General features: G+C 49.5%; 1 protein-coding gene and 2 non-coding genes across 3 annotated transcripts in view; 1 reads left to right on the forward strand and 2 right to left on the reverse strand.

The window, feature by feature from the left end:
* The first annotated feature begins 2962 nt into the window (after positions 1-2962).
* TRNAV-AAC (transfer RNA valine (anticodon AAC)) lies at positions 2963-3035 on the forward strand. The gene has a single exon. It is a non-coding gene; the product is annotated as a tRNA-Val (tRNA).
* A 4339-nt stretch (positions 3036-7374) lies between these two features.
* Positions 7375-7447, reverse strand: TRNAV-AAC (transfer RNA valine (anticodon AAC)). The gene has a single exon. It is a non-coding gene; the product is annotated as a tRNA-Val (tRNA).
* A 14029-nt stretch (positions 7448-21476) lies between these two features.
* Positions 21477-27458, reverse strand: part of LOC127042431 (zinc finger protein 560-like) — an 816513-nt gene continuing 810531 nt past the window's right edge. The window contains exon 4 of the mRNA XM_050935886.1: positions 21477-21676. Within this exon, the coding sequence (XP_050791843.1) occupies positions 21509-21676 (168 nt within the window). The 3' untranslated portion in view covers positions 21477-21508. The remainder of the gene's footprint in view (positions 21677-27458) is intronic.

Raw genomic sequence — 27458 nt, forward strand, 5'->3', positions numbered from 1 at the left:
GAAGACCCCAACGTTTGTTGCTCAATTTTCTCCTACTTTTTCTACAGTAAATGACAGTGGATCAGCATATTTGATTTGGGAGAAATGAAGTAACAGCTGCCCAAATTGAGCTTGAGCACTCCTGATTTTGAGGTGTTCAGATCTGGAAGGCAGGGGCTAGATTCCCTTTATGAATATTAGATACATCTGGAAAGGAAAAGTCAATTTCTATTTTCATGGCTCAGAAGTGGAAATCCTCCTGTCCTGTATCTGAAGCTGTCCAGGTCCAGTAGAGCCTCCCCTTCCTTACTTACCATTTTACCTTCTGGTGGGATCCACATACCTCCCTTGCCCAGCTTCAGATAGAGAGGGGCCCTGTCCAGTTAGTCCACCCAGTTCCATCTTTGGGGGCTGCCAGGCGAGGTCACACCAGCATCCCTAAGCCTGTCTGGGGAAGTCTTCTGAGGGTGCTACCTGGGCCAAAGCCTTCTACTCCTTGGTCACACCTCTTCCCTATTCACAGGTGGCACCCCCTTCTAGCAGCCAGCCCCCCAGCCACAGCAAGCTGCAGCGCATGGAGTCTCACAGCTTCCCCCCTCCCTTTCCTGTTGATAGCAGCCAAGGGAATGCTGGGAAATGTTCCTTCTCTGCTCCAAGGCAGGGAGCTGGTCAAGGAACTACAGCTCCCAGGGCCCTATGGGGTCTCAGCTCCCCTACTGAATCCAGGCTGCTCTGAGGCTCCCTTTCTGCAGAGGGGAGGAAGTTACTGTTACAGGTCCCTTCAGAGCTTGGGCCTAGCACTATGGCACCATGTCAAATCCAGTACTGCTCCCAACTCTATCCAGCTCTGCTGCTGGCAGGATCCCTTCCCATTCTTTTTGTTTCCTGTCTCCCCTCCAAGGAGAAGCTCTGCATTGTTCCTGTGTGGGGAATTGAACCCAGGCTGTCTGGGTGAAAGCCAAGAATCCTAACCACTAGACCACATGGGACTTCCATAACACGTTTACATGTTCATATTCAATAACACAATTAAACGTAGCCATTCAAAGTAGCCATTTAAAAGAAGCCATTCAAAAAACTTCAAAAACAGACTTCAAAGAGAAATTGCAGAGTTACAACTGATCTGCAAACTTAACACCATTAATTTGAGCTTGAAGAGGGACTGGGGGTGACTGGCTCACTACAAAAGCAATTTTCCCTCTCTTGGTATTGACACCTCCCTGTCAATTACTTGGAGAGAGCCACATCCACCCTGACTGAATTAGCCTTCAACACTGGTTCTCCCCTTGTATGGTAACTCCCTTTACATCATGTTCCAATATATATTTATGCCTCTATCTGCAATTTTCACTCCATGCATCTGAAGAAGAGGGCTTTTTACCCACGAATGCTTGTGTCCAAATAAATCTGTTAGTTCTTAAGGTGTCACCGGACTCCTCGTTGTTTTTGTGAAATAAAAGCAAAATGCACTCTAAGCTGATCTTAACCCTTTCAATGCCCTTACAAACTTAGATGCTTCTCACCACAGGCCGGCTGGTGGCTTTTCAGCCAGGCTCTCCCCTTTCGTCAGCGCTTCAGTTGCTTGGTGTGGGGGTGTCTGTAGATGTAGGTGGACGAGAGAGACAAAGCATGGCAAATGTCTCTGCTTTTATCATGTCCTTTCTTCCCTCTTGGCTTTGCTCCCCCTTCAGAGTCAGGTGAGCATCACTGCATCTCTCCAAGCAAGTCTGAGCAATTCCCCTGGGGTGTCCTCTTGCAGGTAAGTGATTGCACTGTAGCTCCCTTGCTGAACAATGGCTGTTGATGGGTTGTTTGACACCCTGTCCGGGTGTTGGTTACTTTCCTTGCTGTTGTCACTGGGGAGCTAATATTTGGCTGACTCCCCCACCTTACAGCATAGTGATAACCACACTGCACAATTCTCATAACTTCATATGCATGAATGGTAAACATCTATGGGTAGAGAAATGACTTTCAGCAGATCATATCCTTTCCCCTGATACCTTACAAGGCATGCTCTGTATATAAGATCACGATTATATGAAAATGAGGAATATGGGGGTTACAGCACACTCCCCCAAAGGTACAGAATGTCACACTGAGATTCTATTTTCATTTGTTATGTAACAGCATTAAAGAGATCCAGTGACTGACCAATGGCATTTTCAAGTGCTAAAATGGCAAGCGCTGTTGGTCTCTCATTGGCCATCAGCGACTGAAGATACGGTTTAATGAGCCAGAGCTTCAAGGCGAGGGTGGCTCTGTCCACTGCCTTCCGTTGCGCTGCTGGGCACCAAGTCCCTGGCGGTCAATATGTGAAGCTGGGAGAAGAGAGTGGGGTGGCAAGCGGTGGTAGAACTTTTGCCACCAGGGTCTAGCTGTCTAACTTCCTCTTCGTACTGCTGGGCCCCCGTTGCCTTCAGGTAACACAGGAACTAAGGCAGGAATAGGGTGAGGAAGCAAGTAAAGCCGAGCAAGGAAGGCAAAAGTTAATCTTATCTTCATGGGCAGCTCGCAATGACGTCCTTTTTCTGTGCCACAGCTGACAACAACATCCCAGACAGAAAAGTAACAGGCCAAAAAGAAACCTAGCAGCTGCTGAAACAGTTCAGTTGGGAGCGTGCTAGACTAACAGGCTCTTCTATCCTCCTTTATGCACGGGCGGGATGTTTTCTGAGAGTGCAGCAGTTCCTTTAACTGCCACGAGTCCCTCATTTCAGGCTATGCAGCAGGAAAAGACAGCATGGGCTTCTGCACCGAGTTGGCCCACCTGACCTTTCATTCTTCTCTTGCTCTTTGTCAGCAAGGAGAAGAAAAAGAAGCTCTCCCTCAAGCTGGAGTCACACGGGCGAGGTAAGGACGACTTCCTGAGTGCTGGCTCCAGTCCTCTGCCCTGCCAGCTGACCTATCGAGGGGCTACCACCACATTCTCTAGATTTGTCCATCGGTCTGTGCCAGAGTGAGCAACAACCCAGTAGGTGGAGTTTCTGTAGTGTAGTGGTTATCACATTTGCCTAACACGCAAAAGGTCCCTGGTTCAAAACCAGGCAGAAACATGCTGGCTTCCTTTTCCCAGATCCCCTTGTTATTCAGAAAGGGCACTCCTCCTATTGGCCTGTCCCTGGGATAACTCCAACCCCTGCATGACAGAGGATGCTGACAGCAGTGGAGAAAGCACCTTGGTGTCAGGCTGGAGAACCTAGAGTAGTTAGGCCAGTCACCATTTGGAGGCTTGTGGCTTGGCCACCTCTGCTGTTGGAGGTTGGCCTATAGAGGCTCTCACTTCCTGCTGGGCTCCTTTGCGTGACTGGCCAAAGGAGGAAGTGAGGCAGGAATGGGGCAATAGAGGAAAGTTGAGCTGAGGAAGGCAGGGAAGAAGCTGTGCGGCTAAGTGGGGTTAGTAGAGCACCACCCTTCATTCTGCAAAGCCTGGGGAGGTGTGGTTGGCTGCTGGGAGGTAGAATCCTGTGCCTGCCTCTTGGCTTCCCAGGAGTGGCTACTTGCAGCCCAGGAGAAGAAGGGAGGTTCTGGGTGAAAGGAAAACAAGCAAAGCTGAGTCCAAGTGGAGAATGGCGGCTCCTTTATGGCCAACCTGGGGGCATGACTGATGGTTTTAGAGGTGGAGGCTGGGCTGGCTGTGAGCAACTGGGATCCAGGAAACCCCCACCTGCCCTTCTGAGGGCTGAACCCATGGAGGTGCGGTTGGCTGCTGAGAGACAGACCCCTGTGGCTGCCTGTTGGCATCCCAGGGATGGCTACTTGCAGCCCAGGAGAAGCGGGGTTCTGGGGGGAAGGAAAAGCAGCAATGGTGAGGCTGAGTGGGCTCCTTTCTGGCCGAGATGGTGGACTGTGGTGAGTCTGGGAGTTGCCTGTAAGCCATAAGTGGACGTAGTGCAGTGAAAACTGCTGCTCCATTCTGGCCGACCTGGGGGCGCCATGGATGACTTGGGAGTGGGGGCAGGGCGCTGGCTGTGAGCAAATGGGATCCAGGAAGCCCCAGCCTGCCCCTCCAGGGGCCGAGTCTTCTTCTCTCCTGCCATGGGGAGCCCGACCTTAAGCCTGCCCAGCATGTGCAGCAGCTCGAGCATTAAGCCTTCCTGTGTGCACAACTGAACTACGCCCTAGTGTAATAAGGTGTAAAGTTTAGATTGTGAATTTATCTTTAATTTCCATGGTAATTTACTTTGATCTTTTATTCCTACCACTTATAATCCTTAAAACTCCATCTTTCTGTAGTTAATAAATCTGTTTTATGCTCTACTTAAACTGGTGTATTTTGCTTGAAGTTCTTGGGAAATCTCAGCTCCATTACAAGGCTGGTTCATGTACTATTCACAGTGAGGGAGGGGTGGACCCTGTGTAATAAACTCACACTGATCAGGCTTCTGATTAAGGCAAGATGGTATGATCCAGGGGTGCAAGGCTGCAGAGCTGTAGGGGGGGCGACTTTCTATCATTAGTGTTATGAGTGGCTGCAGAAGCATTCATGTAATTCAGTTGGCTGTGTCCCTACCTACGGATGTCTGTGTAAGTGCAATATCTGCCAGAGATTCACAGCTTGTCTCAGCATCACATGTGTGAGAGGGAGCCCAGGTGGTGGGACAAAGGGCTCAGGGGTCCCACTGTTCAGTTGCATCCCATAGATCCCATCACAGACTTTCAACAACCACAGCGGGTGCTCACTGAGACAGAGAGAGAGATGCCAAAATAGTGATATCCAGTGCCAGCAGACATCAAACTATCAGAAATTCTGTGAACAGAGAAGACCCTGCTAGTGGAAAATGGCTTGTGAGGTATCATTAGAAAACGCATAACCTACTGAATATTATCCTCCTGTTAAAATGTGTAGTAACACTGTATGTAAAATTGTGAGATTTTACAGTATGATATTACTGAAAAGTTACAGTTCTGGGGAACACCCACAGACCAGTTCCTCAGAGACAGCAAGGCAAACAGCTGGTCAAACAGCCATTCTCCTGCAGGGGGAAGGTGTGAAGACATTAAGGGCTGGTCTACACTACGGGGGGAAATCGATCTTAGATACGCAAATTCAGCTACGTGAATAACGTAACTGAAGTCGAATATCTAAGATCGGATTACTCACCCATCCTCACCGCGCGGGATCGATGTCCGCGGCTCCCCCTGTCAAATCAGCAACTCCGTTGGGGTTGGTGTTGTTCCGGAATCGATATAAGCGCGCTCGGGGATCGATATATGGCGTCTCATCTAGACGCCATATATCGATCCCCGAGCGCGCTATATCGATTCCGGAACAACACCAACCCCAACGGAGTTGCTGATTTGACAGGGGGAGCCGCGGACATCGATCCCGCGCGGTGAGGATGGGTGAGTAATCCGATCTTAGATATTCGACTTCAGTTACGTTATTCACGTAGCTGAATTTGCGTATCTAAGATCGATTTCCCCCCGTAGTGTAGACCAGCCCTTAATGTCTTCACACCTTCCCCCTGCAGGAGAATGGCTGTTTGACCAGCTGTTTGCCTTGCTGTCTCTGAGGAACTGGTCTGTGGGTGTTCCCCAGAACTGTAACTTTTTCAGTAATATCATACTGTAAAATCTCACAATTTTCCATACAGTGTTACTACACATTTTAACAGGAGGATAATATTCAGTAGGTTATGCATTTTTCTAATGATACCTCACAAGCCATTTTCCACTAGCAGGGTCTTCTCTGTTCACAGAATTTCTGATAGTTTGATGTCTGCTGGCACTGGATATCACTATTTTGGCATCTCTCTCTCTGTCTCAGTGAGCACCCGCTGTGGTTGTTGAAAGTCTGTGATGGGATCTATGGGATGCAACTGAACAGTGGCACCCCTGAGCCCTTTGTCCCACCACCTGGGCTCCCTCTCACACATGTGATGCTGAGACAAGCTGTGAATCTCTGGCAGATATTGCACTTACACAGACATCCGTAGGTAGGGACACAGCCAACTGAATTACATGAATGCTTCTGCAGCCACTCATAACACTAATGATAGAAAGTCGCCCCCCCTACAGCTCTGCAGCCTTGCACCCCTGGATCATACCATCTTGCCTTAATCAGAAGCCTGATCAGTGTGAGTTTATTACACAGGGTCCACCCCTCCCTCACTGTGAATAGTACATGAACCAGCCTTGTAATGGAGCTGAGATTTCCCAAGAACTTCAAGCAAAATACACCAGTTTAAGTAGAGCATAAAACAGATTTATTAACTACAGAAAGATGGAGTTTTAAGGATTATAAGTGGTAGGAATAAAAGATCAAAGTAAATTACCATGGAAATTAAAGATAAATTCACAATCTAAACTTTACACCTTATTACACTAGGGCGTAGTTCAGTTATGCACACAGGAAGGCTTAATGCTCGAGCTGCTGCACATGCTGGGCAGGCTTAAGGTCGGGCTCCCCATGGCAGGAGAGAAGAAGACTCGGCCCCTGGAGGGGCAGGCTGGGGCTTCCTGGATCCCATTTGCTCACAGCCAGCGCCCTGCCCCCACTCCCAAGTCATCCATGGCGCCCCCAGGTCGGCCAGAATGGAGCAGCAGTTTTCACTGCACTACGTCCACTTATGGCTTACAGGCAACTCCCAGACTCACCACAGTCCACCATCTCGGCCAGAAAGGAGCCCACTCAGCCTCACCATTGCTGCTTTTCCTCCCCCCAGAACCCCGCTTCTCCTGGGCTGCAAGTAGCCATCCCTGGGATGCCAACAGGCAGCCACAGGGGTCTGTCTCTCAGCAGCCAACCGCACCTCCATGGGTTCAGCCCTCAGAAGGGCAGGTGGGGGTTTCCTGGATCCCAGTTGCTCACAGCCAGCCCAGCCTCCACCTCTGAAACCATCAGTCATGCCCCCAGGTTGGCCATAAAGGAGCCGCCATTCTCCACTTGGACTCAGCTTTGCTTGTTTTCCTTTCACCCAGAACCTCCCTTCTTCTCCTGGGCTGCAAGTAGCCACTCCTGGGAAGCCAAGAGGCAGGCACAGGATTCTACCTCCCAGCAGCCAACCACACCTCCCCAGGCTTTGCAGAATGAAGGGTGGTGCTCTACTAACCCCACTTAGCCGCACAGCTTCTTCCCTGCCTTCCTCAGCTCAACTTTCCTCTATTGCCCCATTCCTGCCTCACTTCCTCCTTTGGCCAGTCACGCAAAGGAGCCCAGCAGGAAGTGAGAGCCTCTATAGGCCAACCTCCAACAGCAGAGGTGGCCAAGCCACAAGCCTCCAAATGGTGACTGGCCTAACTACTCTAGGTTCTCCAGCCTGACACCAAGGTGCTTTCTCCACTGCTGTCAGCATCCTCTGTCATGCAGGGGTTGGAGTTATCCCAGGGACAGGCCAATAGGAGGAGTGCCCTTTCTGAATAACAAGGGGATCTGGGAAAAGGAAGCCAGCATGTTTCTGCCTGGTTTTGAACCAGGGACCTTTTGCGTGTTAGGCAAATGTGATAACCACTACACTACAGAAACTCCACCTACTGGGTTGTTGCTCACTCTGGCACAGACCGATGGACAAATCTAGAGAATGTGGTGGTAGCCCCTCGATAGGTCAGCTGGCAGGGCAGAGGACTGGAGCCAGCACTCAGGAAGTCGTCCTTACCTCGCCCGTGTGACTCCAGCTTGAGGGAGAGCTTCTTTTTCTTCTCCTTGCTGACAAAGAGCAAGAGAAGAATGAAAGGTCAGGTGGGCCAACTCGGTGCAGAAGCCCATGCTGTCTTTTCCTGCTGCATAGCCTGAAATGAGGGACTCGTGGCAGTTAAAGGAACTGCTGCACTCTCAGAAAACATCCCGCCCGTGCATAAAGGAGGATAGAAGAGCCTGTTAGTCTAGCACGCTCCCAGCTGAACTGTTTCAGCAGCTGCTAGGTTTCTTTTTGGCCTGTTACTTTTCTGTCTGGGATGTTGTTGTCAGCTGTGGCACAGAAAAAGGACGTCATTGCGAGCTGCCCATGAAGATAAGATTAACTTTTGCCTTCCTTGCTCGGCTTTACTTGCTTCCTCACCCTATTCCTGCCTTAGTTCCTGTGTTACCTGAAGGCAACGGGGGCCCAGCAGTACGAAGAGGAAGTTAGACAGCTAGACCCTGGTGGCAAAAGTTCTGACCACCGCTTGCCACCCCACTCTCTTCTCCCAGCTTCACATATTGACCGCCAGGGACTTGGTGCCCAGCAGCGCAACGGAAGGCAGTGGACAGAGCCACCCTCGCCTTGAAGCTCTGGCTCATTAAACCGTATCTTCAGTCGCTGATGGCCAATGAGAGACCAACAGCGCTTGCCATTTTAGCACTTGAAAATGCCATTGGTCAGTCACTGGATCTCTTTAATGCTGTTACATAACAAATGAAAATAGAATCTCAGTGTGACATTCTGTACCTTTGGGGGAGTGTGCTGTAACCCCCATATTCCTCATTTTCATATAATCGTGATCTTATATACAGAGCATGCCTTGTAAGGTATCAGGGGAAAGGATATGATCTGCTGAAAGTCATTTCTCTACCCATAGATGTTTACCATTCATGCATATGAAGTTATGAGAATTGTGCAGTGTGGTTATCACTATGCTGTAAGGTGGGGGAGTCAGCCAAATATTAGCTCCCCAGTGACAACAGCAAGGAAAGTAACCAACACCCGGACAGGGTGTCAAACAACCCATCAACAGCCATTGTTCAGCAAGGGAGCTACAGTGCAATCACTTACCTGCAAGAGGACACCCCAGGGGAATTGCTCAGACTTGCTTGGAGAGACGCAGTGATGCTCACCTGACTCTGAAGGGGGAGCAAAGCCAAGAGGGAAGAAAGGACATGATAAAAGCAGAGACATTTGCCATGCTTTGTCTCTCTCGTCCACCTACATCTACAGACACCCCCACACCAAGCAACTGAAGCGCTGACGAAAGGGGAGAGCCTGGCTGAAAAGCCACCAGCCGGCCTGTGGTGAGAAGCATCTAAGTTTGTAAGGGCATTGAAAGGGTTAAGATCAGCTTAGAGTGCATTTTGCTTTTATTTCACAAAAACAACGAGGAGTCCGGTGACACCTTAAGAACTAACAGATTTATTTGGACACAAGCATTCGTGGGTAAAAAGCCCTCTTCTTCAGATGCATGGAGTGAAAATTGCAGATAGAGGCATAAATATATATTGGAACATGATGTAAAGGGAGTTACCATACAAGGGGAGAACCAGTGTTGAAGGCTAATTCAGTCAGGGTGGATGTGGCTCTCTCCAAGTAATTGACAGGGAGGTGTCAATACCAAGAGAGGGAAAATTGCTTTTGTAGTGAGCCAGTCACCCCCAGTCCCTCTTCAAGCTCAAATTAATGGTGTTAAGTTTGCAGATCAGTTGTAACTCTGCAATTTCTCTTTGAAGTCTGTTTTTGAAGTTTTTTGAATGGCTTCTTTTAAATGGCTACTTTGAATGGCTACGTTTAATTGTGTTATTGAATATGAACATGTAAACGTGTTATGGAAGTCCCATGTGGTCTAGTGGTTAGGATTCTTGGCTTTCACCCAGACAGCCTGGGTTCAATTCCCCACACAGGAACAATGCAGAGCTTCTCCTTGGAGGGGAGACAGGAAACAAAAGAATGGGAAGGGATCCTGCCAGCAGCAGAGCTGGATAGAGTTGGGAGCAGTACTGGATTTGACATGGTGCCATAGTGCTAGGCCCAAGCTCTGAAGGGACCTGTAACAGTAACTTCCTCCCCTCTGCAGAAAGGGAGCCTCAGAGCAGCCTGGATTCAGTAGGGGAGCTGAGACCCCATAGGGCCCTGGGAGCTGTAGTTCCTTGACCAGCTCCCTGCCTTGGAGCAGAGAAGGAACATTTCCCAGCATTCCCTTGGCTGCTATCAACAGGAAAGGGAGGGGGGAAGCTGTGAGACTCCATGCGCTGCAGCTTGCTGTGGCTGGGGGGCTGGCTGCTAGAAGGGGGTGCCACCTGTGAATAGGGAAGAGGTGTGACCAAGGAGTAGAAGGCTTTGGCCCAGGTAGCACCCTCAGAAGACTTCCCCAGACAGGCTTAGGGATGCTGGTGTGACCTCGCCTGGCAGCCCCCAAAGATGGAACTGGGTGGACTAACTGGACAGGGCCCCTCTCTATCTGAAGCTGGGCAAGGGAGGTATGTGGATCCCACCAGAAGGTAAAATGGTAAGTAAGGAAGGGGAGGCTCTACTGGACCTGGACAGCTTCAGATACAGGACAGGAGGATTTCCACTTCTGAGCCATGAAAATAGAAATTGACTTTTCCTTTCCAGATGTATCTAATATTCATAAAGGGAATCTAGCCCCTGCCTTCCAGATCTGAACACCTCAAAATCAGGAGTGCTCAAGCTCAATTTGGGCAGCTGTTACTTCATTTCTCCCAAATCAAATATGCTGATCCACTGTCATTTACTGTAGAAAAAGTAGGAGAAAATTGAGCAACAAACGTTGGGGTCTTCACAGTGCTAACGAGGGCTGGAATTGCTATTTTCAACAGCCATTACACTTTTTTTTTTAGTTTTGTTTGTTTAAAAGGAAGACAGTGATATTGCACTGGCAAATTCCCCATAGAAACAAAGAATGGAACAAAAGAATAATAAAGGCACCTCAACTTTCCTCATTTATGTAGGACGGTCTTATTAGATGGATCCAGACATCTTCCAATCACAGAAGCTGATAATTGTTCCACTTTACTGCAGTTCTGTAACCATGCAGGAACCTAGAGGAGGAAAGTGCCTAACTCCAGAGTCTGCAGCTGCCTAGGGCCAGTGCTGAGGATTTAGAGTCCCTAGTGCTGCCCTTGCAAGGTTCAAGCATGCTCAGCCTTGGCATTGCCTCCGCTCCTGCGGCTAGTAGCTGCAGCTGTCTAAGGCTGGCCTCTGGCAGTTGCCCCATGGCTGTAGCTAGAGAAACTACAAGTGGCTCTATGACTCCTGGGGCCATTAAGCTAGAGCACCTAAAGACACTGGAGTTAACCTCAAGGAACAGAGGTCACCAGTAGGAAAGGAATGTCGGGGGAGCAGGGAAGGCGGGAGGCAGGTCAGGCTTGCAGAGGGAGCTTCCAGCTGGTTGGGAGCATGTCCAAAGTAGAAAGGAAACAAGTATGGGGAGAGGTGGTGGTGACCAGGTAGCAGACTAGCACGTAGATGGGAGCAGAGGGAGAGACGCTGGTGTCTTCAGATTCCCAAGGGCTAAGTCCTCACTTTGGGGAAATGGTGTTTGCAGGTGGCTTGCTCACATGGCAGGATGGGGGCTGAGGGAGGGATCTGTCAGAACTGATCAGGTGTCTGCTGGCTTTAGGACTTTGAGCTGAGACTAGGACCACATGCAGTGACTGGTGACATGGGGGGGTACTGGAGACATGGCTAGAGAAGGTCTGAATGAGGAAAGAGATAAATCTGTGGGGAGTTTCCTTGGTCACTATGAAAGTTCTGCTCACTGTGGACACTGGTAAACCCACATGGGTGTACAGCTCAATAAGAAAACCCGCGGGCTGAGGGAGCTGTGTATGGCAATGCATATAGTCATGGAGAGGTGTGTGATCAAAATGAAAAATGTCTCTGAGGTTCAGTACCGGGTATACGAAGGCACCAATGGCACTGCCCCACCAGGCCCACACTCGGAGCCCACAGTGACTACACTGGGGCCCACAAATATGTTTGGTGCCAGGGCCAACAAAAGGTTAATCCAGCCCTGACTGCCTGAGCACTATTTCAGCCTCACATTTTTGGGTGGAACTCCCACAGTGAGAGCTGCAGAGCACTCCCCGCAACACACACGCACACACTCGTCCTGGTGTTGGGAGGGGAACAGGAGAAAGGACAAAAGAAGAGATGAAGAGAAAGGAGGGAGGGACAGGTGGATGGAGGAAAAGGTGAAACACAAAGGACAAACCCTAATGTCCCCATGATTCTAAGGGACAAAATCCCAGGTGCGGAATAAAATTCTGCCTCCTTAAGCTCATGTTTTCCATGCCTAGAATTCAACTCTCACCAGATGGATCAGACTGAACAGGTTTCACACCTCCAGGAGGCTCTTACCTTCTAAAGAGGGACGGCTGTTTTCTAGTAAAATCACTACAAGGGAAGGAGAAAACTGGAAAGAGGTTTCTCCTGGCGCTCACGTCCGTGAACCCGAATACTCTCTCAGTCCTCAGACAGAGACCTGGAGAAGGAGACTTGCTGAAGCAAAGCCACAGGGGTCTCTGAGGTTTCCCTAGCCCCTGGCCCCTGACTGATGTCAGGATCTCTCTGTGAGGTCACCACCTGCTCACCAATAGTCTTTGACCAATAGTGTGAGGTCCTGCAAAAGGCCTTTGTGATGTCACTGCCACACCCCGCCCTTGCTGTGCCAATGTCCTGCCCCTGCCAGGCACTTTGGAGCTTTGAGCTACTCCCTGTGGATCACCTCACTCAAGGAGCTTTTCTATAGAGCATCCTCAGATGTCTAAGCACACGAGTGCCATGGCAATGAACTGACACACATGGCACCAAGATGAGATCATTAGTAGACTAACCTATAGGAGAAGGACACCCCAGCATTAGTAGGGGAGAAATCCCTACTGAACATGCATTACACCTAGCAGCCCCTGCGTGGGGTCGGGCGGGGGGCTGCGGAGGGGGGAGACCTGGGAAAGGGATGGATGGAAAATGTCTGTGCAGCCGGGACATGGCCGGGGGGCGAGGGGAGAAGAGCAGGTGACCCTGAGGAGCGGGGAGAAAAAGGGAGGGCTGAGATCCCCTCGGAATTACCACTGCCCCCTCCGTGGAGACCCCCCTCCTCTCCTGTCCTGCCCCCTTTCTCCCTAGAGAGCAACAAGCAACATCCAGGCTGACACCCCCTTCCCTCAAACCCCTGAGAAGTTCCCTGTTCCCCTCCCCCCATTGTGCCCCATTTTCTCTCCCCTTTGCCAATGGCCAGTTCAGATCTCAGGTTTGGGGTGTTTCCCCCCATTTTCACCTGCAGTGATTTGTCCTTGTGTAGGTGGGAAATGGTTCCCCCGAGTGATTTCTGAACTGGGCAGAGGCTGGGGGGGGCCTGAGACAGGGACACCTCTGGGCTGGGCTGGGGGGGCCACTCTCTGCTGGCAACAGGGCGTGGGAAGGGCCAGGAAGGGGAGGGGGGAGCAAGTGTCCCCCATAGAGAGGGTCCAGCCCCAGGCTGCTACCAGTAGCACATTCCTATCCTGGCCGGGGGGGGGGCTTTCTCCAGCTGGGACCTGCCCCCTAGGCAGCCCCAGGCTCTGACCGCACCAGCCCGCCTGGAGCCCCCAGTGAGTGAGAGACCCCGGAGGGGGAGGGGGAGGGAGCACTGGGCCCTGACAGGAAAGTGACTCTCTCCCCTCAGATCTTGGTGTTTTCCTCTCATGTTATCAAATATGCAGTTTGTGACACAATTTCTTTGCAAATCTCAAAGATTCAAATAAAATAACCTAAACATTTGCCCCACTTCTCTCTAGTTGTCTATTTCTAATTGAATATGCCCTGAGATTTTCCTGTCTCTAATTATAAAATAATAAGAAAATCTCAGATTTACACCTTTTCTCAGATTATTGAACACAAAATGTTTGCAAATGTTGCCCATTTCCTCTTTATTCATTTATCAAGTATTCATGTGAAACACTCAGATTTTACCTCCTATCAACAACTGATATAAAATCCCTCTGATTTTCCACTTTCCTCTCTATAATTTGCAAAATGGATCCAAAATCTCTGATTTCCACCCTTTGTCTTTCATTTCTGAACACTGATCTGAAAGCTCAGGTTTTCCCTCTGTGTCATTATCAAATGTCAATTAACAATCCTCTCAAGTTTTGTGCTGTTCCTTATGTTTCTAAATCCCAAAAACTTCTTCCTTCGGGGGAACCTGTTGCCCTGAGTCGCTCTCCATTCTGGATGTTGCAGGGGATTAAATTTCCCAGTGATTGTCTTTCCCCTCTCCTTTGAGGATCATTTGTTCCCTCTTTTAGCTCTGTTAGATATTTGCCAAAGAAAGAGACCAGCCTGATATTTAATACACATCAAAGCCAGAGGCCTCCCCCTGTTTGGGGATCAGTGGTTCGCAGCTGGTAGTGGGAGAGTTGGCTGGCCCCTTTTCTTTTCTCCAGCTGGCACAGGATGAGGGGGTCACTCTGAGTGCAGCATGTCTTGAGAAGTATCCCAAACCACAAGACAAATGGTCTCTGTGAAGGGTTGCTTCCCACAGTGCTAAGATGTAGCCACCTCTGGCAGGATCCATGGTGGCTACTATTTGCTAGTGACAGGCCACGGAAATTTCTTACCTATTTTGCCCCTCCATGCCAGGCCTGCACAACATACGGCCCACGGGCAACGTGCGGCCCGTGAAGTCTCACTGTGCGTCCCGCAGCCGGGAATCAAAGGGCTCTGGGCTGCCCGTAGCCGCGGGGAATCCAAACCCCTTTAAAGTTCAGCCGCGGCCGGGATTCAAAAGGTTCTGAGCTGCCCGCAGCCGCAGGGAGCCCAGAGCTCTTTAAATCTCAGCCGCGGCCAGGATTTATAGGGCTCTGGGCAGGCGGGCGGGGAGCTCAGAGCTCTTTAAATCCCAGCCACCAGGGCCGGCTTTAGGCCAATTTAACCAATTCCCTTGAATCGGCCTCGCTCCTAAGAGGACCCCGCACCCAAGCCCCAGTACCAGCAAAAAGCCAGTGCGCTGTACCAGGGTGGCCCAGTTTCCCCAGGGGGCAATTTAAAAGGCCTGGGGCTCCCAGCAGGGGCTGGAAGCCCAGGCCCTTTAAATTGCCACTAGAGCCCTGCTGCTGGAGCCCTGGGGTATGGCTGCGGGGCTCTGGGGGCTATTTAAAAAGTCTAGGACTCCCATTGCTTCTACCTCCCCGGCCCTTTAAATAGCCACTGGAGCCCCGCCGCTTCCCCAGGGTTCCCGCGGCTATTTACAGAGCTGGGGCAGTGGAAGCAGGGGCGCCCCGGGCCCTTGAAATAGCCCCCAAGCCCCAGGCTGCTGCTGCTACCCTAGTGGGAGAGGGGGGGAGGAGGAGGAGGAGAAGGAGGCACTCACCATAGAGGATGGGCTGTACCCCCTGTACCTGCACCCCCTGCCCTGCCTGCAGCCAGCCCGTCCCCAGCCAGCCCCTGCTGCACCCCCTGCCCGCACCAGCCCCGCACCTCCTGCCCTGCTTGCACCAGTTCCTGCCTGCAGCCTGCCCATCTCCAGCCAGCCCCACACCCCCTGCCTTGCCTTCAGCCCTGCACCAACCCCTGTCTCCAGCCAGCCCTGCACCCCCTTCCCTGTCTCCAGCCACCCCCCTGCCACACTGCCTGCCCTGCCCGCACCAGCCCTGCACCCCCTGCCCTGTCTCCAGCCAACCCCTGCCATACTGCCTGCCCTGCCCGCACCAGCCCTGCACCCCCTGCCCTGTCTCCAGCCAACCCCGTACCCCCTGCCTTGCCTTCAGCCCTGCACCAACCCGTCTCCAGCCAACCCCTGCCGCACCCCGCTGCCTGAAGCCAGCCAGTCCCGCACTCCTTTGTCTCCAGCCCTGCCAACCCATGCCGCACCCTCCCTGTGGCCCTGCCTGAAGCCAGCCAGCCCACCCCACACCTCTGTCTCCAGCCTGCCCCACACCCCTTGCCCAGCCTGCAGCCAGACCCTACCTCTCGCATCCTCCCCCTCCCCACCTCCAGCCAGCCCCATGTTCACTGGTGCCCTGCAGTTTCGAGGGAAGTAACCCTGCACACCTGCTTCAATGAGATGGGCAGGGAGCAGCTGGGACCCACACATGTGCACCCTAGCACACCCTAAGGGAGTGGCAGAGCTCATTTCTAGTTCAGACCCATCTTTTTAAAAAAGAACTTTTAGGTAGGGTTAACATACATCTGTACTTTCCCGGACATGTCAGGCTTTTTGGTTCTTAAATCGCCATCTGGGAGGAAAATACGGACGTATGGTAACCCTACTGGTACAAAAAATACATACTGTGGCAGAACTTTTTATAGGGAACCGGTTGTTAAGAACTGAAAGGCTTTTTTTTCCCCAGTCATCCCTGCGGGGCCCCGCACTTCCTAAAGCCGGCCTGCCAGCCACGGCCGGGATTCAAAGGGCTCTGGGCTGCTCGCAGAGATTCCCGGCCGCAGCTGAGGTTTAAAGGTCTCAGGGCTCCCCACCGCCACGGGCAGCCCAGAGCCCTTTGAATCCCGGCAGCAGCTGAGATTTAAAGGGCTCAGGGATCCCTGTGGCTGCAGGCAGCACAGAGCCCTTTGAATCCTGGCGGCAGCTCCAGGGGATGGAGTGAGGCTGGGATTTCAAGGGCTCAGGCTCCCCTCAGCAGCAGGAGCTCTGGGACCTTTAAATCCCTGCCCCAGCCCTGAAAAGCTCCGGGTTCCCCAGTCGTCAGAGCCCCAGGCCCTTTAATTTGACCCTGAGGGCTCCCAGCCACCTCTTTGGCTGGGAGTCCCTGGTTGATTTAACATCAAGTAACACCTCCCCACCACCAACCTTCCTTTTTGACCCACAGCTGTTTTGGTGGGGCGGCGCTGGGGAAGGAGGGTTTGTTTCTGCAGGGCTGGGCGGGGTGTTTCCGCCAGGCTGGGAGGTCCTGAGTGGGGGGTGTTTCCGCAGGGCCGGGGGGTTTCGGTCCTCAGCTGTTTTCTTTGGAGCATTGTGGCCCTCGCTGTTTTACTCAAAGTACTGTACAGGAACTTTTCAGGGGGATTAAGGCAAAATGCCACATTTATTAGTAATACAGGTATCAATTAATACTCTATGATATGCACATGAGATATATATCACAGTCATGCATTCACGCACACACACAGACATAAACACACTCCGTCTTGCTGTTGTTACCAACTAGTTGCTCCCCTTAACTGCACTGGCCAGGTGAGTTAGATGGGGGAGGGGTGGAGCCGGGCTTCTACCGATCCAAATCGATGGTCCGATGGTGACAAGACGAGATCCGGGGTCCTTCTGCAAGACACCTCGCATTTATAGCAGCTTCCCTCTTATGCAAATCTAGACCAGATTCAAAATCTGGGTCTGCGTCCGTTGGTCTTTGTGCTGCTTTTCTCTGGGTGTTGTCCCAATGCTGCTCAAAGAGGGTGTTTTCTAAAGAAGGTGCTTGCTTCTAATCCCTGAGGCCATCAATATGTCTGCTCTTCTTTATTGGGCCCACTTGACAAGTTGTATTGTCCCTTTGCTCTGGCTCCCATTCCCTCTTCAACTGTTGTAGCTGTCTGGAGGTGGGTGTCTTCCAAGCCTCACTCATTCACACCTCATTCAGTCAATAGAGCAATTGATTACAGAGTGCGGGGGAAGATCTTATTCTACTTCTAGCAAAAAGGCACATGTTTTCTTTTACTTTAACTATACTATCCTTAGGGGCTATAACATTTGATACAAAGTTTTCTACCAATTCTCTATATAGGGATCTAATACAAAGTTGTATGAAAATAGAGAGGCACAATGCCAAGTCATATGAATTACAAAATAACATCATGCCGGATGCAATGTCATAAAGATAAAGATACTTAATACAAAATAACACAATGCAACGTTATAAAGATTTATAGAGATAGTTAATACAGAGATTTCTCTACATCACCACTTTACGAGTTGTGCAGGCCTGCTGACGGCATTCGCGGGGCTTCTTGCTCGTGTGGATTCTCTGATGCTGAATAAGGTGAGAGCTGCGATTGAAGGTTTTCCCGCACTCACTGCATTCATAGGACCCCTCCTGTGTGTGGATTCTCTGATGCCGAATAAGGTGTGAGCTGCGACTGAAAGTTTTCCCGCACTCACTGCATTCAGGAGGAGAGGATAGCTCAGTGGTTTGAGCATTGGCCTACTAAACCCAGGGTTGTAAGTTCAATCCTTGAGGGAACCATTTGGGAATTGGTCCTGCTTTGAGCAGGGGGTTGGACTAGATGATCTCTTGAGGTCCTTTCCAACCCTTATAAGCTAGGATTCTATGATAGGATCTCTTCCCTGTGTGGATTCTCTGATGCCCAATAAGGTGCGAGCTGCGACTGAAAGTTTTCCCGCACTCATTGCATTCACAGGGCCTCTCCCCTGTGTGGATTCTCTGATGTTGAGAAAGGCCTGATCTGTAAGTGAAGTTTTTCCCACACTCAGCACATGTATTTTTTTTTGCTTTTCCCTGCAGATTTCCTGCTGTATTCTGGTTTCCTTAAGGCCCTTCTGAGTTCCCTGACAGGAATAAATTTATCCATTTTCTCCCCTGGCTGGTTTCCCTGCTCTTTTTCTGGTCTGTGCTGAACCTCACACGTCATTGCATCACCTGCTGTGATAGAGACAGAAACCTCAAACAGGGATGGAAAGGGGAAGGCCAAACCAAAACAAGTGCTGGAGAGAGGACAAATAAAAATCAGGAACTCAGCTCCCCCCAACAGGAGAGAGGAGGGATCAATTCAGCCTTCACATCCCATCCAACTTCACAGGGGGAAGGGAGAAAGCTACTGCCCGGTGTCTGCTAGCATCTATAGGAAGCCTTGAGCTATATTTACCCTGCGGATGCGACCCCTGCTATGGACAATAATGAACTGAGAGACTTCCCAAGAGCTTTGTAGGGCATCCTAGATGTTTCCTTCAGGCACTTACAGATTCTGAGTTGGTTTAATGTTTCCTCATCTGTGCGGGAGATCTCAGGATCTCTCTTTCCTCTGAACCCTGGAGCTCTGGGACCCATGGCTCTTCCCCTTGTTCCAGCTGGGAGATCATATCACGTTGGAAAACCAGAAACTCCGCTCAGATGAAAGAAAACAAAGGAGTTCAGTTGATTTCATACAACTTGATCATCAAAAACATTCTGTTAATTTATCTTCAGTGCTTAGTGTGACCTAGTGTGCCTGGGGCAGTCCTCACTGAAAATGCCCAAGGTCAGAGCAGGCTGAAAAAGGGAGAGCAGATGCTCCCCATACTGGTGGTTAACACTGAAGTTAAACTCACTGACCAGTCACAAACTGTGCTTCTGATCCCACACACTGGTTAACGAGACTCTGAAAAAGAAATCACACGGCCCCCTTTATTGCATGACAGTTCTCTGACTCCTAATCAGCAACTAGGTCCCGTACAGTGAGAGGTTATTTAAAAACTCTGCTCACTGTGATACAGCATGGCCAGAGGGCAGCAGGAGAGTGATCCTAATTGGATCCAGGAAGTGGGTGGGTAGAAGGTTAGCCACATTACCCAGGTTTGGATCTCATCCAAAATACCATGCTGCCAGCCAATCCTTTAGCAATTAAACTAAATGTTTAGAAGAAAGAACAAATGAAAGAATGAAGTTAAATTCCATCCTTCCAGACAATTCTTTAGCATCTAAACTAAAGGTTTAAAAGAAAGAAAGACAGAAAGAATTTAAATGGAAAAGCAGTCAGATACATTCCAAAATGGATATATCAGGTTCTTAGCAGTATTGGTGAGTTGCTGGCTTGAAAGTCTGTCTGGAACGCATCCACAAGCTTGGATGGGTCATTCAGTCCTTTGTTCCAGGGTTCAGTTTGTAGAGAAGTTGCTCCAGAGGTAGGAAGGGGGATTGAAGACAAGATGGAGATGATGCAGCTGCGCTTTATATTCCTTTTGCCATGTGGCTTGTACTTCCTGTGTCCCAAACACAAGCTTCACAGCACATGGCATGGAAAAGCTTTGGAGGTTTCATTACACAGGCAAACCCCGGCATGTCTTGCTGACTCAATAGGTGTATCCCCTTGGTCCATAGGTTCATTGTACAGCTGATGACCCTCAATGGGCCATCAAACATGCTAGGCAATGTTGATGCCAATATGTCTGGGGGTGTCACCCAGAAAAACTGCACAAGTCTGGAAATACAGATATACCTTACATATCTGTAACTCACAATACAAAGGTGATAGAAACATAGAAACAAAATTATCATACTTGGCAAATCATAACATTTTCACTGACACTTTACATGGCATACCTAGCATGATTCATTGCAATTTTATCAGATTATATTATTTTATTATTAATACCAAAGTGTCTCACAATTTCATGCAGTCTCACACTTGCTAAACTAGTGAATTCCCAGGACCAGTTCCCCAGGTCCTTGAAGATGCCAAACATTGTGCTTATGAGGGATTGAAATACCCACATATCTGCTGGGAACACACACACAGACACTGTGTCAATCTGTACCCCTGTGTTCACTCTTCTAGAAAATTATGATCAATTTTGTACCCAGTATGGCTTGTGAGGTATCATTAGAAAACGCATAACCTACTGAATATTATCCTCCTGTTAAAATGTGTAGTAACACTGTATGTAAAATTGTGAGATTTTTACAGTATGATATTACTGAAAAAGTTACAGCTCTGGGGAACACCCACAGACCAGTTCCTCAGAGACAGCAAGGCAAACAGCTGGTCAAACAGCCATTCTCCTGCAGGGGGAAGGTGTGAAGACATTAAGGGCTGGTCTACACTACGGGGGGAAATCGATCTTAGATACGCAAATTCAGCTACGTGAATAACGTAACTGAAGTCGAATATCTAAGATCGGATTACTCACCCATCCTCACAGCGTGGGATCGATGTCCGCGGCTCCCCCTGTCAAATCAGCAACTCCGTTGGGGTTGGTGTTGGTGTTGTTCCGGAATCGATATAAGCGCGCTCGGGGATCGATATATGGCGTCTAGATGAGACGCCATATATCGATCCCCGAGCAATCGATTTTAACCCGCCGATACGGTGGGTAGTCTAGATGTAGCCTTACATTCCATCACAGGGACCTATTGAGGCTGTTGTGGAAAACGACCACAGGATTAATATTTGAATCAGCTCAGCCTGAGGCTCTTTTCTTGGTTACAAGCACGCAGGGGGCGACAGCTATTGGAATACTGTTCCTGAGCTAAAAATCACACAAGCCTTTTACAGCTTAAAACCACAAACAATGACACATACGTTGCACGTTAATTTCCTTATTTGGAATATACTTGCAAAATATGATGCAGGTCACAAAGCAAGCTGAACAATCAGTTTTCCATATTTGGCCTTTCCTGTTATTTTTATTACACCTGGTGATATGGGAGCAAGACTCTCCATGTCTCAAGAAATGTCACTACACCAACCTAGGCCATTTTCACATGCTGGGGTGCAATCCAGATCAGGCGAGGAGTTGTGTCATCTGTAATCCTGGGTGAGATTCAGTGTTCTGCTGCTAGCTGGAGCTCCCCTGTCTGGATACTCCCAGCCAGCGTTCAAGGACGCACTGAGTGTCTGTATGATAAGTAACCCTGGACTGGCAGCTCTGACTCCAGCCGCCTGCTTGTTACACCCAAGCACATTCTGGTTTGGGTAGAGAAGGCTCAGGGTTTGAGAGAAGGCTGGGGGTAGGAAGCTTCTGTTCATTATGCTGGACCTAACCCCAGTTTTACTTGAGTAAAGAGGAGATATTTGACATTGTGTGATGCTGCTCCTGTGCTCTGTTCCCAAAGTGTTCTGCAGCAGAGGAGGGTCCTCTCGGTAGTATGTATGTTACTGGCCTATTGGGGTGATGCTGAAACAGGACAGGGTACAGATGGCATTGTGGGGGTGGCATGAACCTTCACTCTTCATTTCCCCTTCCAAGAACAGAAGGGACAGGAATCCTTACCCAGCAAGACCATCGTCTCATAGTTCCCCTGCATGACATCTCTGTAGAGGGCTCTCTGAGTGGGGTCCAGCAGAGTCCCCTCTTCCCTGGAGAAATACACAGCCACCTCCTCGAAGGTCACCGGCCCCTGAAAGAGCAGGAGTCCAATACTCAGTACCTGCTGACCCACTCACAACCCCACTATTCACGGAACAGCAGCACCAGGGAAATGGAAGCTCCGGGAGGCACATGTTAACAGAGTCCCACCCCACCTTGCTTACAGCAGCCAGGAGGCATCAGAGGGTAGAAAGAGAGAACCTTTGTGTCTCCCATCTGACAGACAGAAGCAGGGTCTTCACATTTATCACATAGCTACTAGCCAGAGCTTAATATAGGAGATGGGGCTGTCTCTGGACCCTGATAGTGGCTCCCTGGTAGGAATCCAAGCACTCTCCAAATAAAATATATGGAAGAAAGGGGAAGTCAATCATAAAGAATAGAAGTTAGAAGGTCAGAATTGTAGTGCCCATTAACAAAGGTTTAGAGAAAATAGAGCCTATCAAACTAACGGGATATCCTTATTGGATGAGATCAAAAGTTTGGTTGCAGCTAATAGTATTGATGTAATATACCTAAACTTCCGTAAGGGACATGACTTGATTAGCACAATATTTTTACTAAAAAAAACTAGAATGATACAAAATAAACACGGCATACATTAAATAGATTAAAAACTCTGATAGTAAATGGGGAACCATGATCTAGTGGATTTCTTTCTAGCAGGTTCCTGCAGGGATTGGTTCTTGGCCCTGTGCTATTTAACATTCTTATCCATGACTTAGAAGAGAGTACAAAATCATCACTGATAAAGTTTACAGTTGCCACAAAGATTGGGGTTGGTGGTAATTAATGAAATGTCAGTAGATTCAGGCTCCATCGCTGAGAGTCTGGGAAGTTGTCCCAGCCCTGGCTGGAGGGTTATTTCCTGTTCCACAAAGAGGGGAAGTTCCATTCCCAACTCCTGTGCCTTGAAATTAGGACCTATCTGACACTACACCCCCATATTCATCATAGTGGTATGATTATAATATGATTAGGACATAATTATGATCTATTTTGTAGAAGATGCATCATGTGTGGTGTCACTGGAAAAGTTCTGATTTGCTGAATATGATTATCCTATTTGTGTGCACATATCATGTTCGTATCTGAAGTTATGGATATTGACTCTGTATCTGTATTTCAAATGTGCTTACTCTGGGTAACACCCACAATGAGCCTTTCAGGTACAACAATGAAGAAGCCAGACAGTGCTGATGGCTCAACAAAGACAATGGACTGTGGAAGAGCTTAGCCTTCCTGTGAATGTTTCAGCCAGCCTATGAGTCATGGCTACTATGACTCAGCAGGGCCTGTGACCAGACCACATGACACTAAACTCCATTTTAGTACCTGTATTTTTCCACAAACTGGACTAGGAACTGAGTTTGGAACAAAAGGTTCCCACCATATGGAAAAGCTACATAAGGTGGGGTGTGACATCATCTCTTGGCCTCATTCTCCACACAAGAGAACTTCTGGAAACACCTGAGAAACAAAAACGGATGTGGGGGAAGTGCTGCTCCCAGGATCAAGAGATTTCTAGCTTGTGTATGGAAACTTGGGGGACTGCTTGTACCATCAGTCAGGGTGAGAAATTGCTAATTCAAATTCTATCCATCTAGTATGTTAGGCTTAGTCTGAGTTTTGGTTATTTGCTAAATAATCTGCTTTGATCTGTTTGTTATCACTTATAATCACTTAATCTATCTTTCTGCAGTTAATAAACTTGTTTGATGCTTTATCTTAACCAGCGTATTTTGAGTGAAGTGTCTGGGGAAAATCTCAGCTTGTTGTGCACATCTGTCCCATATCGAGGGGAAGGGGAACTACATTAATGAGCTTGTATTATAGAGATCCCTGTGCACTATAAGATGGTATCATTCTGGATTTATACTACAGCAAGTGTGCAAGGTTGGGGAGTGGGAAATTGGCTCTTGTCTTCTATCTGTCCTTGAGTGGCTTAGGTAATGCACTCAGGTAGCTTAGTTGGCTGCATGGCGCCACCTGCTGTTGTGTTGGGTGATAACAGGCCCTGGAGAGGCTGGCGAAATCTCCAGCAAAGCAGTGTGAGAAGGGCCAGCCCAGCGTGAGGGTTAGAGGACACAGCAGTTCCCAGAAGCTCCACAAACTGCCTCCTGGGGGTGACAACCCATCACGCCCTACACTACACAAGTCTCAGCAGGTTTGTCACATGCTGTCCCCTCCCTTTCTCCACCCGAGATATTTCCTGCTTCCCACCACCTCTAGCAATTCCCACCCTCTTATGCATTTACTGCTCCTCAACCTCCAAGCAGAGCCCGCCACCCTGATAATCTCTTACCTGAGCCAGCTCCATTGCAGCCATTTCCTTGCCCCTGGGAGGACGAGATGATCTGCAGCGAAACATGGATGTTATTCTCTGGCCTGCCGGGGTGAAAAGGGCAAGGTGTGAGAATTCAGACTAGGCTTTTGTCCATTCCACAAGCCGATTCCCCCCAGCTTTTCCCCTGCTAATGCACATTCTAGGTTCTAGCACACTGTGAAGCACAGAGTGACCTTATTCCAGTACAGGCCTAGCCCCCTCCCACCAGGGTGTAACCCTCTGACACATGGGGAAACCCTCCCAGTAACAGTCTCTCTCTTACACGTATCAAGTTTGCGGACAACACCAAGCTGGGAGGGGTTGTAAGTGCTTTGGAGGATTGGATTAAAATTCAAAATGATCTGGACAAACGGGAGAAATGATCTGAAGTAAATAGGATCAAATTCAGTAGAGACAAGTGCAAAGTACTCCACGTTGGAAGGAACAATCGGAGGCCAGAGAAGAGCAGAAACGAAGGAGTCACTTTGGGGGATTCTCCCTGTCATTGTCCCCAAGGCAGCTGTCTCAGGTTTACAAAGGTGTTTCATGTTCCAGCCTTTGTACAGTCTCTCCTGGGAGTGCCCCTTTCATGGACTGGGCCTAGTTTTAGTTTTTGGTAGTTAACAATCTTGGTTTATTGTTCATCTAACCAGTATGTGTGGATTGAAGTGTGTTGGAAACTCTGTTTGGGATAACAAGCTGGTGCATGTCATTTTCCGCTGATGAAATGACAGACTTCATATGAGCTTGGGTCGTTCAGTAGCGTGCTGGACAGTGCAAGATGCACATTTCTGGGGGAAAGTTGGGCACTTGAGAATTTGCTGGTTTTCTCCTGAGGTGTAATTCATGAGTGGCTGTCTAGCAGCACTCAATACTGTGTAGCTGGGAGTGAGTTACATGCTGGAGACTGTGTGTTAATTGGCCAAGAGGGGCTGTTCTCGCGGGAAAACAGTGGAAAAGGCACCCCATGCTGGAGGACTGAGGTACAGCTATTTAACAGTCCAGATTGTACTCTGGGTAACATCACAGACACTCATTATGACAGAGCCTCTTACAACACAGAGAAAGTAAATCCATGTCCCAGAAATCGAAGACTCCAGACAGAGGGCAAGTGTCCTGCACTGCTTCTTGCTGACAGAGAGGTTCCAGAGACAGTGCGAGAATCCTGGGGAAGCTGGGAACAGGAAGCATGGGCTGGCGGGGTTCGGTGGAGAAAGGGAACAGGAAGGGCAGGGATATTACTGAATCCAGGATCTTAGCAGTACTAGATGACAGGATAGCACATAGTGCAGCCCATTGGAAAACACAATCCCAACTATACATACAAAATGATGGGGTCTAAATTAGTTGTTTCCACTCAAGAGAGTGATCTTGGAGTCACTGTGGATAGTTCTCTGAAAACATCCACTCAATGTGCAGCAGCAGTGAAAAAAAGTGAACAATGTAGGAAATAATTAAGAAAGTGATAGATATGACAGAATATCTCATAGATCATATTTGTAAAACAGCAAATAAATCCATGATACACCCACATCTTGAATACTGCATGCACATGTCACCCCATCTCAAAAATAGAATATATTGGAATTGGAAAGGTTCAGAAAAGGGCAAGAAAAATGATTAGGGGTATGGGACAGTTATGCCAGACCTAACCCCCAGTTTCACTTGAGCAAACAGGAGATATTTGACACTGTGCAATACAGCTCCTGTGCTCTGTTCCCAAAGTGTTCTGCAGCAGAGGAGGGTCTCTGGTATTATGTGTGTCACTGGCCTATTGGGGTGATGCTGAAACAGGACAGGGTACAGATGGCATTGTGGGGGTGGGCGTGAACCTTCACTCTTCATTTCCCCTTCCAAGAACAGAAGGGGACAGGAACCCTTACCAGCGAGGTCACAGTCTCATAGTTCTCCTGCATGACATCCAGTAGAGGGCTCTCTGAGTGGGGTCCAGCAGAGCCCACTCTTCCCTGGTGAAATACATAGCCATCTCCTTGAAGGTCACCAGCCCCTGAAAGAGTAAGAGTCCAACACTAAGGACTTGCTGCCCCACTCACAGCCCCACTATTTGTGGCAGAGAAGAGTGAATCAAATGGAAGCTCTGGGTGGATCATAGTCAGGAGAGTCCCACCTCGACCTGGCTCAGAGTATCCAGCAAATGCCAGGGTGAGGGGATGAAGAGAGAGCCCCTTATCTCTCCCAGCATATCCATCACCCCCCTACTAGCCACTGACTGATACAGGAGATGGAGCCCCTAGCAGGGTCCAGGGAGAGCTCGCTGGTAGGATGCCCAACACCCTCCTCATTGTGAGGAGCTGGGATATGAAGGGAGAGGCAGCTCCAATAAGCCTGACTCATGGGTGTCCCCTTTATATCTCACAGCAGCTGATGGTTAATGAGGTCAGGCTCCAGCACTAGGAGTCTGGTCAGTTTGACTAGCTCCATGTAGGTGGGTTATTTTCTCTCTTCACAAATTAGGGCATTTCCACCTCCAAACCTCCTGGGTCTGTTCCTAGAATCTAGGCCACTTAGTAAATAACTCCCAGCAGGTCTGCCACACCCTGGCCTCCTCCTTTCCCCACGCTGTGAATTTCCTGCCCCGCTCCAACCTCCAAACCAGACTCTGCAAACCTTCCCACCTCTGGTGTATTTGCTCTCCCTTTCCTCCAGCAGGAACCCACCAGCAACCCCCCGATAATCTCTACCTGGACTGACTCCACTGCAGCCATTTCTCTTCCCTGTCCCACGCCAGGCTGGGATGAGCTGGAGCAAAACATTCTGCAGCCTGTCTGGGGGAGAAGGGCAGTTGTGGGCGTTTCAGAACCGGTTTTAGTTAATTTCACATCACAATTCCCCCAGGCCCTTTCCCTGCAGACAGACACCCTAGATTCTGTCATGCTGGGAAATGCTCAATCTGTTTATTACAATTTAGACCTGGCCCCTCCTGCCAGGCTAAGTCCACAGACACATTTTTAACCTCCCTTCTCTCTCCCCTCACCCCTTCTCTGAACACAAGGCTAGAAAAGAGCAGAACCAAAGGAGTCACTGTGGGGGATTCCCTCAGACACTGACCCCACGGCAGCCACACCCCAGCAGGGGGAATATGGAGTCAGGAACTGGCTTTTGCTCTGTCTGATCCTTGTTTTGTTCACTGGAAAGTGGTTCTGCCCCAGGATGCAGCAATACATGTGTCTGGGTGGACTAGAGAGCTGGAAATCTCTCCCCCACATTCATTTCTCCCACTGCCCCTTTCAGTCTCTCCTTCCCCTGTCCTCTCTCCCTGCCCCTCTGGCTGGGACAGTCCCATTCCTGGGGGCTTTGCTCTCCCATGGCTGGATTTCCTCCTGGCAACCGCTAATGGGAGGAGAAATGAGGTGGTGTTGTTTGTGCAGAGTCACTTTCTTGCCAGACCCTAGGACATTCCCTGAGGTCTTTCAGTTACCTGGAGACTCTGGCTCAGAATTTAGTAGTAACAGGGCCCAGGACTGAT

Source organism: Gopherus flavomarginatus, unplaced genomic scaffold (assembly GCF_025201925.1).
Source record: "Gopherus flavomarginatus isolate rGopFla2 unplaced genomic scaffold, rGopFla2.mat.asm mat_scaffold_43_arrow_ctg1, whole genome shotgun sequence".
NCBI classification, from domain to species: domain Eukaryota; kingdom Metazoa; phylum Chordata; order Testudines; family Testudinidae; genus Gopherus; species Gopherus flavomarginatus.